Consider the following 12,081-nt stretch of genomic DNA (forward strand, 5'->3'; position numbering starts at 1 on the left):
AGTTAGTGATTATCAGTGTAAGAGAACCAGGAGACTAAACTATCATTTTAGATAATCTGTCTGACTTCCTGACAAATAAGATTCAGTTTCAAGTATCCTCACTGTTCCCTTCACGGTTTTTGTGGTCATCCCCTAGTTCTGGAATTCCTTTCTCAGGGAGAGCCAACAGCTGAGGAATTACTACAGCTTCCAAAGGAAGGTTAAGAATTATCTCTTCTGCCAGCTTTTTAAAGCGTTGGCTGATATTTTTGCACTATTGCATGAATGTGTCTAGGTCATATGTTGTAATTTTGAATGATATGTATTTGGCGGGGGTTGTGAAAATGACTTTGAACCTCTGTTAGGGTGTCTGAACAGTCTCATTTAATGTATGTTACAATCTGGTTAAACAAGAAGCCATATAAATATTAGCTAACCTCATGCTATGAGACTTTTAAAAATTAGAGTAGAAAAATACTGCGTACGCCAAAGAGGAGATGTATGATACTGATTCTAATTAAATTGTTTTGCCTAGTTTTTAAAGAAACCTTAACGTTCTGGTTATCCCCAGCTTGAGGCTATTTGAGAGCTTTTGAATGATACTGATCCTTAGGGATTTAGAAAATAACTTATTTCAATTTTGAACTGTGTTATGTGCCATCAAGCTGCTTCAGTCTTATGGGGTGGCAACCCTTTGAAGTTTTTGAAGTAGCTGTTTAATCTCGTGTCTAATGGTTGAATCCAGATTTGAAGGCAGAATTGATACAGTCAGAAAATGGCAAAATCCTCAGGAACTACATGGTTGTGTAGGCCTATTGTTCATCTTAATCCAGACTTAAGATCTTGCTTGCTCTTGTGGTTAAAAAACTGAATGTTCTTCTAGTATCTTAACAGAGTTCAAATAAAATTTCTCAAAGATTGTCAAGCAGTTCAATTGTTAGACAAGTATATAATTGGATTGATCTGGTTGCAGGTTCTCAAAAACCAGTGGTATTGTATTTTTTCAAGTTACTTTGATGATTGAATGAAGTAAGCGATAAACATCGTTTTGTTGGTTTGTTTTAACTTTTGCATTTTCTTTGTCTAAATCTGAAGCAGAAAGTTTATTGATGTTTGTGTAACTTTTGTTATGATTTTCTTTCGGTGGTTCTGGATGTACACATCTATTTTTAAAAAAAATAAACAGAAAATTTAAAATCACAAAGCAAAAACTGAGAAAAGCATGCAGCAGACAGGTAAATTCTCATTCAGTTGGTTACACTGGGTCTTGGTTTGTCTGATTTGTTACAGTGTGTGCGGGGGCCTCTTGTATTCCTCCAGTAAATAAAATCACTCTCCATGGGAAGCATGTCTTCAGTGGTGGTTCTCATAGAGCCTTCCCCTTGACAGGGTGGTTAACCACATGCCCTTCCACCTGCAATGGCAAGTGGTACAGTCCCATCTGAGATGTATGCCTATTCTGAGTTTTAATTTTCAGTTGGCATCATGGGAAAAGGCAGGAAAAGTGGAGCGCTGAGGAGAGATCACACTGACCTAAACAATAGCAGAGAAGGAGGCTCTGGTGATACTTTCATTTATTTTCCTGCAAGAACAGGGCTGATATTTAAATCCTCCAGTGGTAGGGATGCCAGCCTCCAGGTGGGACCTGGAGATCTCCTGAAGTTACATTTCATTTTCAGAATACAGGGATCAGGAGAAAATGAATTCTTTGAAGGGTAGACTCTATGGTATTGTGTTCCACTGGTGAGGAGTATGCACCAGAATTTTTTTTAAGTGCTGATTTCTCATCCTTTCTTTACTATTTGTGAATATGTCATTTAATCCAGGAAACCTATTTTAGTCTTTTTTGCACTCCCACACTCAGCCCTGACTGGGTTTTCAACAACACATGTAGAGATTTTGCAGACAAAACTTTTCCTGAAATGGAGATAGAGGGTATGGATGGATTATTCTGTCATTATATACTTGAGCAAGATTCTTAAAAGAAAAGGTGGCATCCCAGTGTGCAAGAATCTCCTGAATTTTAACCCAAAATGATAGACCTTTTTGTTTTCTTGGAAGAGGAACACATATTTCCATCAGGCCTGGAAAAAAAATGTCTTGCCCTTTTCATAGGCGCAGAGAGTAGCCGGCTCAAGGTTGACTTGGCCTCCTGTCCTTCTGAGGCCTGTCAAGTGAGTGCCCAACTTGCTGGGGGTAAAGTGTAGACAGCTGGGGAAGGCCATGGCAAACCATCCTATAAATGTACTCTGCCTAGTAAATGTGGTGATGTGACGTCACCCCATGGGTCAGTAGTGACCTGATGCTTGCACAGGGGATGACCTTTACTTTTTTAATGTGTGGAAACGGACAGCTGAAGATCATCTTCATGGGTCTTCTGTGCAGCCCCACATTGGGACTGTGCATGCACAAGACAAAAGTGAGCCAGCACAGACAGACAGACTCGCAGTTGCTTTTATATATGAGTTTATTAACTGTAGAGGGAGGGTTACAAGGAGATAAAATAAGAAATCATTTCCTGTTACACAACTACATTACTGTATATTTAGTTACATCTTGGTACCTATCTGCTGTCTCATGGTCGTGGTGGTGGTGTTGTGTCTGCTCAAACAAAGAAACAAAGTTAACTTTATAATTTCAGATGCTCGTGCTCACTAACATGTAAGCAGAGGTGGGATCCAGCAGGTTCTCACAGGTTCCCGAGAGTAGGTTACTAATTATTTGTGTGTGCCGAGAGGGAGTTACTCATTGGTGATTTTACCACGTGATTTTTGCCTTAGTTACGCCCCTCCTCTCAGCAGTAGCGCGCAGAACTTGAAGCAGTCTAGCAGGAGGTGCACCGGCGTGCGTGGCAGCCTGCGCCTGCGTGCATTTGTTTCCTGCCCAAGGACCAGCGCAGCGGCTGTGTCCTTGCCACAACCCCGCCCTGGAATGCCCGGCCATGCCCCCGTCGTGCCCCGCCCAGCCCCATTGGCGCTACGCCACAGTTTGAATCCCACCACCATGGGAACCTGTTACTAAAATTTTTGGATCCCACCACTGCATGTAAGTAAAGGCTATCTGACTGACCAGTAGCTTATCAACAGACCAGGTCATAAACAGTGACTTCAGCAACTTGTTTACATGCAAACAGCTAACCCTTTTATGACTGAGTTGTGACAGACACTTGCCAAATCCCAGCAAGGTGCAACCCTGTATGTTTTTCAGGGAACTAAATAATCTCACCTGGCAAATAGCATCTCCTGTTCAAGGGGCAGGCCAGTTGGTAACTGTATCCTTGCTGCTGCAGTAGTAACGCCCTCTCTCTGCCCCCACAAGCAGCCAGCAACCCCGGACTCGGTGCATTGGACCCCCTTCCCATCCAATTTGGCTTGCATTTGCACAGTCTCGACGGCGGGGGGCGGAGGGTGCCTTTTCTTGTTTCAAAGCACAACCAGACGGTTCCTAGAGAGGCAGGAACAGCACACCAACGAGCTCTGTACCTTTTCCTGTCCCGCCCACGAGGGAAAGAGCCTTGCAGGGTCGGGAGAGAGGCGGCGTTGTTTCTTTACAAGCGGAGCTGAAGTTTGGCGTGCGAGAGGAGCAGAGCGTGCAGGGTGCTGTCCCTGGGCACTGGGGAGGGGGGAGCAGGAAATGGCTGTCGGGAGGGAGGGAGGTTGGGGAAAAGAGAGGAGTCATGAACACCCCCCGCCCCCCTTCACCCCATAGGTACCCTTTGCTGCTTGAAACGTGGCTGGAAACGTAGTCGGACATAAATGTTTGTGATTCCGCACTGCATATTTATAACGGTTGCAGCTCGTTATAAATCTGCAGTGCGTAATCTTTGAGTTGAATGCTTCTCCAAGGCAGGGCCTGGGGGAACAATTTCGTTTTAAAGTCTGCGTTTTTCTTTTCAAAATCCGCGTTAGGCTTTTGCCACAAAAATAAACCGGAGCCTTGTGCCCCCCTGAAAGATTCACAGCCCTTGGGGTATTCTCTTCTCGTTCCAGATGCTTATGCTGGTGTAAATGCCGTGGATGTTTAAGGGGCCGAAAGATTTCTGGGTTTTTTTTTAACCTTCAAAAACCTCATTCTGCAGAAGGCGTTGGTCTGATAGACAAAGTTTATAGGTCTTTAAGAATTTTATAAGCCTTTGTTTAGTACTCTCACATATTCGTTTTATTGGAGTTACAGCCATAAAAATGTTTTAGGATTTTAGGTGATAGAGATTGTTTATTTCTTTTTGTCTACTGTACAGTGTTTGTATGAATGGGAATGTTGGTATTAATTATTGTAGCTGGTCCCTTGGTTGGACTTTTAGTCAAAATGGCTTTCCCAGATCTTGTGTTGATGTTGCCCCTCCCCCCGAAAAAAACTAAATCAAATGGGAAAAAAACAACCTCATTCTGGATTTGAAATGTTCATATCCTCAGGTATAACAGTGGTCTTCCTAGCACCATATTGTCAGCCTGGCAGCAGCTGTCCAGGGTCTCAGTCTGAGGAAAACTTTCCACAACATCTGCTGCCAAAGAAGCTCAAAACCTGGAGATTACTTCCCACCGCCCACCCACCGCCATTACAGGCAGTGGTTCACTTTGGAGACTGAAGTTTTAGCTCTGAGGCAATCACTGCATGGTAGCAGACAGAAGCATTATGCTCTGTTAGGAGAGAGATCAGCTTGTCCCCTGTTTTTCTGGATCCGAGATGGGCAGAGAAGGAAGACTATCCCGTTCTCGCAAGTGGACCACTGGGTGTTTTCAGATGGACCTGCTGGGGTTCTTGCAAAGAATGTTGGAATTGGACCTTTGGTCTTCTCCAGCTGCATGGACTATTGGTCACAAGTGTGGATTCAGTACCATCAAAGATGCTGTTAATCATGGGAGAGGTGTTTTATCTTCCACTTTTAATATTTGAGGTGGCTTGAGATATAATCAGATATCAAAGACCAATGTATGATCATGCCATGCTGTTTTGTCCTGAGTCATACAGCAAATTTCCATGGCCGAGTGGGGAATCAAACCTGGGTCTCTCAGTTCCTAATCTGCCACACTGACCACTACTATATACCAACTTTTGTGTCACTAGTGGGAGTATTCTGGTTTTCACTGAGCCCCTCATGAATTTTTGTGAAAAATGATACTCAGAATTTAACACTACATGGTTTGTTTATTTGGGGGGGAAATTGTGCTGCCTCTCCAGGGAGCCTGTACCAGTAGCAATTCTTCTGCAGGTGTAGCTATCAAAACAAATTTTCTATAACACTGTTTACTATTGGTCTGATAAAACTGACTTTCCTTTTCCAGGTTGTAGAGGAGATCTTCACCATCCCAAAAAATGCAGAGCTGGAACAAAGAATGTGGACCAGATATCTGTGCCCAGGTGGTGGCCCTGGCAGAGGATTTCCTCCTGAGGCGGCAAGAGTCAGAGAGTGAGGAAGAAAAGGTGAGTTTGGTGCTGAGAAACTCAGACAAGAGAGACGGCTTCCCTGGCTCTTTCTTGATACAGTGTTGGGAGTGTTTGGGGTGGGAGTTTTAATGTTTTATGGTTCAAGGATTGAGTTTTATTGTATGGGATTTTATTATGGCTTTTATTGTAACCCGCTGTAGGAAAGGATAGGGAATAAATCTAATCAATCAATCAATTAATTAATAGACTAGAATGTTAATTTTCTTCCAACAAAATAGAATTCTATAGCGAGGAAAACTACCTCTGGGTCGCCTGTGCGCCTATAATTTGTATGTTGCAGGTAAATGGTGATGTAGGATTTTGAGTGCAAGAAGGTGAAACATGCAAGTTCTTGTACGTACCATCTTAATGGTGGCTTAATGTGAATGCAACCTTCGTAGATTTGCCTGAGACATGTCTCTGAAGACGCCTGCCATAGATGTGGTTGAAACGTTTGGGGCAAAAACTACCAGACCACAGCCGCACAGCCCAGAAAACCCGCAACAGCCAAACATGAAAAAGTTACTATCCATGTGATTGGGTTTTTTTACTGCCCGCATTTAGCAAGGTGAATCATTTCTTACTTAACATCCAGAAAAGAGCCAGTTTCCCTGACTAGTCACCTGGAAGCAGTTTTCAATTTACCATAGAAGACCAGGCTTCAAGCCAGATCTGCTTCTTTTTCAGGAGCCCCGTCTCTCAGAGCAGGATCCTCCGGTTGCCATGAGGTTTCAGGAAGCAGAGCCAGAAGAAGACAGGGAGGCTGGTGAGTGGTAAAGATTTGTATTGTTTGAATGATTGAATTCTGGAAATTCCTCAGGCCGTGGCTTCTCACTTGTGTGATTTGGGAGAATCACTTCTTTGTTTTACACTTTCTCTCCCCTCACACCTCCCTTGGTGGGGTTTTATTATGGTTGGTTATGGTGCCTAAATTGAAGTTGGTTTTAAATTTTCAATTGTATATATTATTTGTTGTTATGATAGTGTGTATTGCATGTCGTAAGCTGCTCTGGGCCTGTCTCGACCGGAATGAGTGGCCTAAACATCTAATAAATAATAAAAAAATAATTTTGAAGGATCTGTGTAAAACAGCTGCATATGTCAATCAAGCAGCTTTTGAATAGAAACCCATTCTAAGGAATAGTATTGCCTTCTAGGCAGATGAACAAAAAAACAACAGACAGAGAGAGAGTCCCAATTGTTGTATTCTTTCAGATCAGAATTCGTTCTATAATGGGACAGCAACTTCCCATCCAGTTATTTGCTATCAATGCTAAAAGCCATCAATGGACCCTATCCTCCATGATGCATTCATTATCTCCTGAATTTGTCTAATCCTCTTTTACAAACTGGTGATTATCATGACATCTTGTGTCAGTGAGTTCCGCTGCTAATTATCTGTGGAAAAAAATCACTTCCATTTGTCTGTCCTTAACCTCTTCTTTCCCTCAAATTGATTGTGTGCCCGTGAGTTCTAGTATTTTGGGCAAAGCAGAAAAAATTATCTATCTCCCCATGCATCATTTTATAAACCTCTAACATATCTTCCTTTCCCTCTTAGTAAAGGTAAAGTTTATCTCCTGTGCAGGCTCTCGGTCATTACTGATCTATGTGATGTCACATCACAATGTTTAGTAGGCAGTCTATGTTTATGGGGTGGTTTGCCATTACCTTCCTCAGTCATCTGAACTTTACCCCCGGCAAGCTGGGCACTCATTTGGCCAACCAGAAGGGTAGAAGGTTGAGGGAACCTTAAGCTTCGCTAATACATGCAGGGTAAGGAAATGCCAGAGTTCTGAACTGACAGGATGTACCACTCCAGACTGCTGTTGAGTGATTGCTCAAAGGTCCCACCTGTAAGTGGGAGATTGGGAGAGGCCCTGTGTCAGGCCTGTGCCTGATAGTTGGGGGCATTTCCAAAGGGAACTGTGTAGCTTTTTTCTCTGCAGGTGTCCAGTTATCACACTTTCCTTTGCCTGCGGTCTTGGGAGCCCGGAAGAGCCATTCTTATCATGTGTGAAATGTTCCCAGCCCAGTAGTGCTTTGTAGTGGGAATAGAGGGAACCATTTGGTGATAAGGGGGCAGGGAGCTCGGTGGGAATATAGGCTAGTAGTTTGCACGGGATCCCCAGAATCGTCTTTGCTGATGTTTACCTTTCGCTTCAAAATAAAGACTTTAGAGCAAATCTACAGTTTCTTTTATTTTCGGACCCGGGGTCTGACACCCTGGTGGAGTTCCTGCTTGCATGCATAAGGTGCCAGGTTCAATGCTTGGCATTTATAGTTGGGAGGACCAGGTAGTAGGTGATGAGAAAGACTGCAGCTGCCAGTCAGAGTAGACAATACAGGCCTTGAGAGGCTGATGATCTGATTCAAGTTAAATACATTTTCTGTGTTCATGTGAACTGGTACAGCATCCAAAGGGCTAGGTTAACACTTTTCTGCTGATACACTAAGTATTCATTTGTGGAAAGTGTTAACTTTTATAGACAAAATGATTATCACCTCCTGCAGTATGTGGTAGTACAACCCATTCTGTCACCTCAAGATTCTGCACGTGCTTAATTGCCTTGGTCTTTTCCTTATCCTAAACTGTTGATCCCCAAGTTCAGTCTTGGAAAGAGGAGCCAGGAGATACATAAAACTGATTCTGGGGTGTTCCAATCGCCTGAACCAATAATCATTGAACAAAGTAGAAGAGTGTTGACAGATTTGTCTTTTTCCAGCCTTTCCTCTGCAATGTGCCAGCTTGATAGAGAACATTATTGAGGGTTAAGAGGAAAGCTGATTTTATGCAGACTGCTGTGATTCACCCATTGCAGGTGTATAAGATCAGAAGGAACCCCCTCTGCACAGGTTGGGTATGAATAAAAATATTTATACTGAAGACACATGAGCTTGATAATAAAGGAAAGCTTGATAATAAAGGAAAATCACATGAGCTTGTGATTTTGAGCTTGATAATAAAGGAAAATCACGTGAGCTTGATAATAAAGGAAATGATTCTTTTTTACAGTAAGAGTAGTTCAGTAGTGGAATCAGTGCCTAGGGAGGGGTGAGCCTCCCCTCACTGGCAGTCTTCAAGCAGCAGCTAGATCAGCGGTTCTCAACCTGTGGGTCGCGACCCCTTTGGGGCTTGAATGACCATTTCACAGGGGTCGCCTAAGACTCTGCATCAGTGTTCTCCATCTGTAAAATGGGTAAATGTTAGGGTTGGGGGTCATCACAACATGAGGAACTGTATTAGAGGGTCGCAGCATTAGGAAGGTTGAGAACCGCTGAGCTAGATGAACACTTGTCAGGAATTCTTTAGGTTGGTCCTGCCTTGAACAGGAGGTTGGACTAGGTGGCCTGTATGGCTCCTTCCAGCTCTATGATTTTATGCACAAACTCCTTTACCCCTGGCAAGCTGTGTACTACTTATTGCTTTTATTCCATTCTTCCTCCAAGTATCTGGAGGACCCCCTGCATTTTATTCTCCCAGCAACCCTGTGAGGTAGGCTAGGCTGAGACTGGCCCAAGCTCATCCACTGAGCTTTGTGGCAGATTGAGAATGCTGAACTTGGATCACCACAACCTGAGTCTTGTGCTCAAGAAAACAGTTTGTTTGTCAAGCTCCCGGAAGTACCTCTTTGCTTCATAAAGACTTTTTTCTTTTCTTTTTTTTTTGGCCGGGGGGTGGGGGGGTGGGGTTGTGATTATTTTCTAGACCTGTTTAGCTTATGGAGAAGAAGCAACAAAACTTGTAAGATAGATCTTTTCCTAAGGCCTGGCCTTTTTCAACATTCTCTGCAGTCTTACATAAACCTACCTTTTAAAAATTGTTTGTGTACTTCTGTCTGATCTGTACCAGGCAATCTGAACTGGGAGTAAAAACAAATTTAACCGGAAGTATAATCTGCTGGCTCTGACCTGCATGGTCCAGGCTATCCCAGTCTTATTGGATCTTGAAAACTAAGCAAGGTTGGCCCTGGTTTGTACTTGGGTGGGAGACGAGCAAGAGAGTCCAGAGTTGCTACACAGAAGCAGGCAATGGCAAACCATCTCTAATAATCTCTTGCCTTGAAAATCTTGTAGGGTCATTATAAGTTAGTTGTGACTTGATGGCACTTTCTTCCACATACTCTGTGCATATGCAGAATTTTGTTTTTATATTCCAAGTTGCTGGAGAACTTCTTGGGGAAATATTTTGCTAATGTAACAAAGAATCACAAGCTACCGTATATACTCGCATATAAGCAGAGTTTTTCAGCCCTGTTTAAAGGCTGAGAAAAGCCCCCTCGGCTTATATGGGAGTCACCATTTTCTATCAATGGCAAGCAGGCTGGGGGTGGGCTGGGACAACCTCCCTGCCGCCCGGAAGCCCCTTGTTGCTGCCCTCCTCCAGCTGGGTTTGACCAAGCCCAGCTAGCCGCAGGCAGAGGGAGGTCCTTATTTGGGCAGTGACTCCCCCTGATGTCAATGCCCAAATAAGGAGCTCCCTCTGCCTGCTGGCTGGCTGGGTTTGACCAAAGTCTAGCCGGAGGGCACTCACTTATTTGGGCGGGCAGTGAGCTGACATCAGGGGGGGGAGTCACTGCCCAAATAAGGAGTTCCCTCTGCCTGCCGGCTGGGTTTGACAAAGCCCAGCTAGCCGGCAAGCAGAGGGAGCTCCTTATTTGGGCAGTGACTCCCCCTGATGTCACTGCCCAAATAAGGAGCTCCCTCTGCCTTCTGGCTTCCCACCCTCGGCTTATACCCAAGTCAATAAGTTTCCCAGGTTTGGGCAGTAAAATTAAGTGCCTCGGCTTATACATGGGTCGGCTTATACACGAGTATATACAGGTATGTAAAAAACAGGGAATTTGGGTGACATTGCTTGTTCAGACATTTCCTTTGTCTTTCTCTCTTCACTTTGTGGTTTGACTCATGGTTGTAGTTTTTTATCTTTTCCAGAAATGGATGGGCTGGGTCAGGGAAACATGAAGGAGCCATTTGTACTGGAAAGACCTGATCATATTGATCCCAGCAAAATATCTTTGGAAGACGTCATAGGGAAATTCTTCCATGTGCCCAAGGAAGAAGCACGCAAAAACACCCGTAAAGCCGCCTTTTTAACAGAGAAACCCTTTGAGTGCTCAGAATGTGGGAAACACTTTGCCACTAGCTCTCACCTTATCAATCATAAAAGGGTTCATACAGGAGAAAAACCTTATAAATGCTTGAGCTGTGGGAAAAGCTTCACCGAGAGAGGAAACCTCCTTAAACACCAGAGGATTCACACCGGAGAGAAACCATATGAATGTTCTGATTGTGGTAAGGCCTTTGGCATCAGCTCCCAGCTTATCACCCATAAAAGGGTCCACACGGGAGAGAAACCATACGAATGTTTGGACTGCAGAAAAACCTTTTGCACTAGCTCTCAGTTGGTACGCCATAACCGAGTACACACTGGGGAGAAACCATATGAATGTGCTGAGTGTGGGAAAACCTTCAGTCAGAGGTCATACCTTGTTGGGCATGAGAGAACACACACTGGAGAGAAGCCATTTAAATGCTCGCAGTGCGGAAAATGGTTCTCTCATCGATCTGACCGTCAGAGGCATGAGAAAATCCACACGGGTGAGAAACCACACAAATGTTTGGACTGTGGGAAAGGGTTCAACCAGAAGGGCTCTCTTATTACGCACCAAAGGACTCACACAGGAGAGAAGCCATATGAGTGTTCCGACTGTGGAAAAAGCTTCAACGACAGGGGCTACCTTATCACACACAGGAGGACTCACACAGGCGAAAAGCCCTACGAATGCACAGATTGTGGGAAAAGCTTCAGTAGAACCTCCCATCTTATGGCGCATAAAAAAACCCACATAGGGGAGAGTCAACAGATTTATTCTGAATGTGAAATTCTTCACAAACCCTCAGAACATTTCTGCACAAGTGAGAATGGAGGTGATGCTTAGAACAAAGGAACAGTTGTGGACTTCAGATGAGGAAAGTGGCTGGAAATGAAAATAAATTTTGAGCATGAGACAGTCAAACAGGAACCAAGCCTGGAACATACACCCTGTAGGTGGGGTATTAGGATACTAACAGGACATCCAATCATTGGTGATAGCATTTAGAACACCCGTAACAAAAACACATTTACATCAGCATGAAGGGTAATGTGCTCCAGCATCCAGTTTTCAGTGGAAGATTGGCAGATGCCTCCAAGAAACCTCCAAGCAGTTCATGAAGGCAATAAGCCTGCCTTCCCCAGTAATTGAGTTTTACTGCCTCTGAACATGGAGGTTCCATTTGACTAGTCACCCCTTCTATGAATGTATTTAAGCTCATATGCTGTAGAGTGGGTTCATATATGACCAGATGCAAGTCACCTTTTGCTTGTCCAAACAGATCTGTTTTGTGTTTGATTTCAACCAGTATTACCTGTCCAGGATGTTGGCATGGAGTGCTCTAGGAATAAATATAAAATTAATAACCGACATGTAAGCTTGTGTTTCTCCATTTTTATTCCTTGGTAGCTTTTCTTCCCCCTTTTATCCTCACAACAGCCCTGCAAGGCAGGGCAAGCTGAGAGTGAGTGACCCAAGGCCACTCAGTGATCTCCAAGGCTAAATAGGTATTTGGACCTCCCTTCTAATCCAACACTAGCTGCCACTCTTTCCTATACTAGCTGCATTTTGTGAAAAACCA

At 43.9% G+C, this 12,081-nt stretch overlaps 1 protein-coding gene across 2 annotated transcripts; it reads left to right on the plus strand.

The window, feature by feature from the left end:
- The first annotated feature begins 3,449 nt into the window (after window positions 1–3,449).
- Window positions 3,450–11,870, plus strand: LOC125428789 (zinc finger protein 501-like). 2 transcript variants are annotated; one of them, XM_048489440.1, is made up of 4 exons: window positions 3,450–3,575; window positions 5,262–5,400; window positions 6,091–6,169; window positions 10,339–11,870. In XM_048489440.1, exons 2-4 carry the CDS (start codon window positions 5,293–5,295, stop codon window positions 11,343–11,345), a joined length of 1,194 nt encoding a protein of 397 aa, XP_048345397.1. In that variant the 5' UTR covers window positions 3,450–3,575; window positions 5,262–5,292; the 3' UTR covers window positions 11,346–11,870. The 2 variants fall into 2 exon arrangements, with proteins under 2 accessions (XP_048345397.1, XP_048345398.1); XM_048489441.1 differs by lacking the exon at window positions 3,450–3,575 and adding an exon at window positions 3,610–4,088.
- Window positions 11,871–12,081: the final 211 nt, after the last annotated feature.

This window comes from Sphaerodactylus townsendi, linkage group LG03 (genome assembly GCF_021028975.2).
Source record: "Sphaerodactylus townsendi isolate TG3544 linkage group LG03, MPM_Stown_v2.3, whole genome shotgun sequence".
Lineage (NCBI taxonomy): Eukaryota > Metazoa > Chordata > Lepidosauria > Squamata > Sphaerodactylidae > Sphaerodactylus > Sphaerodactylus townsendi.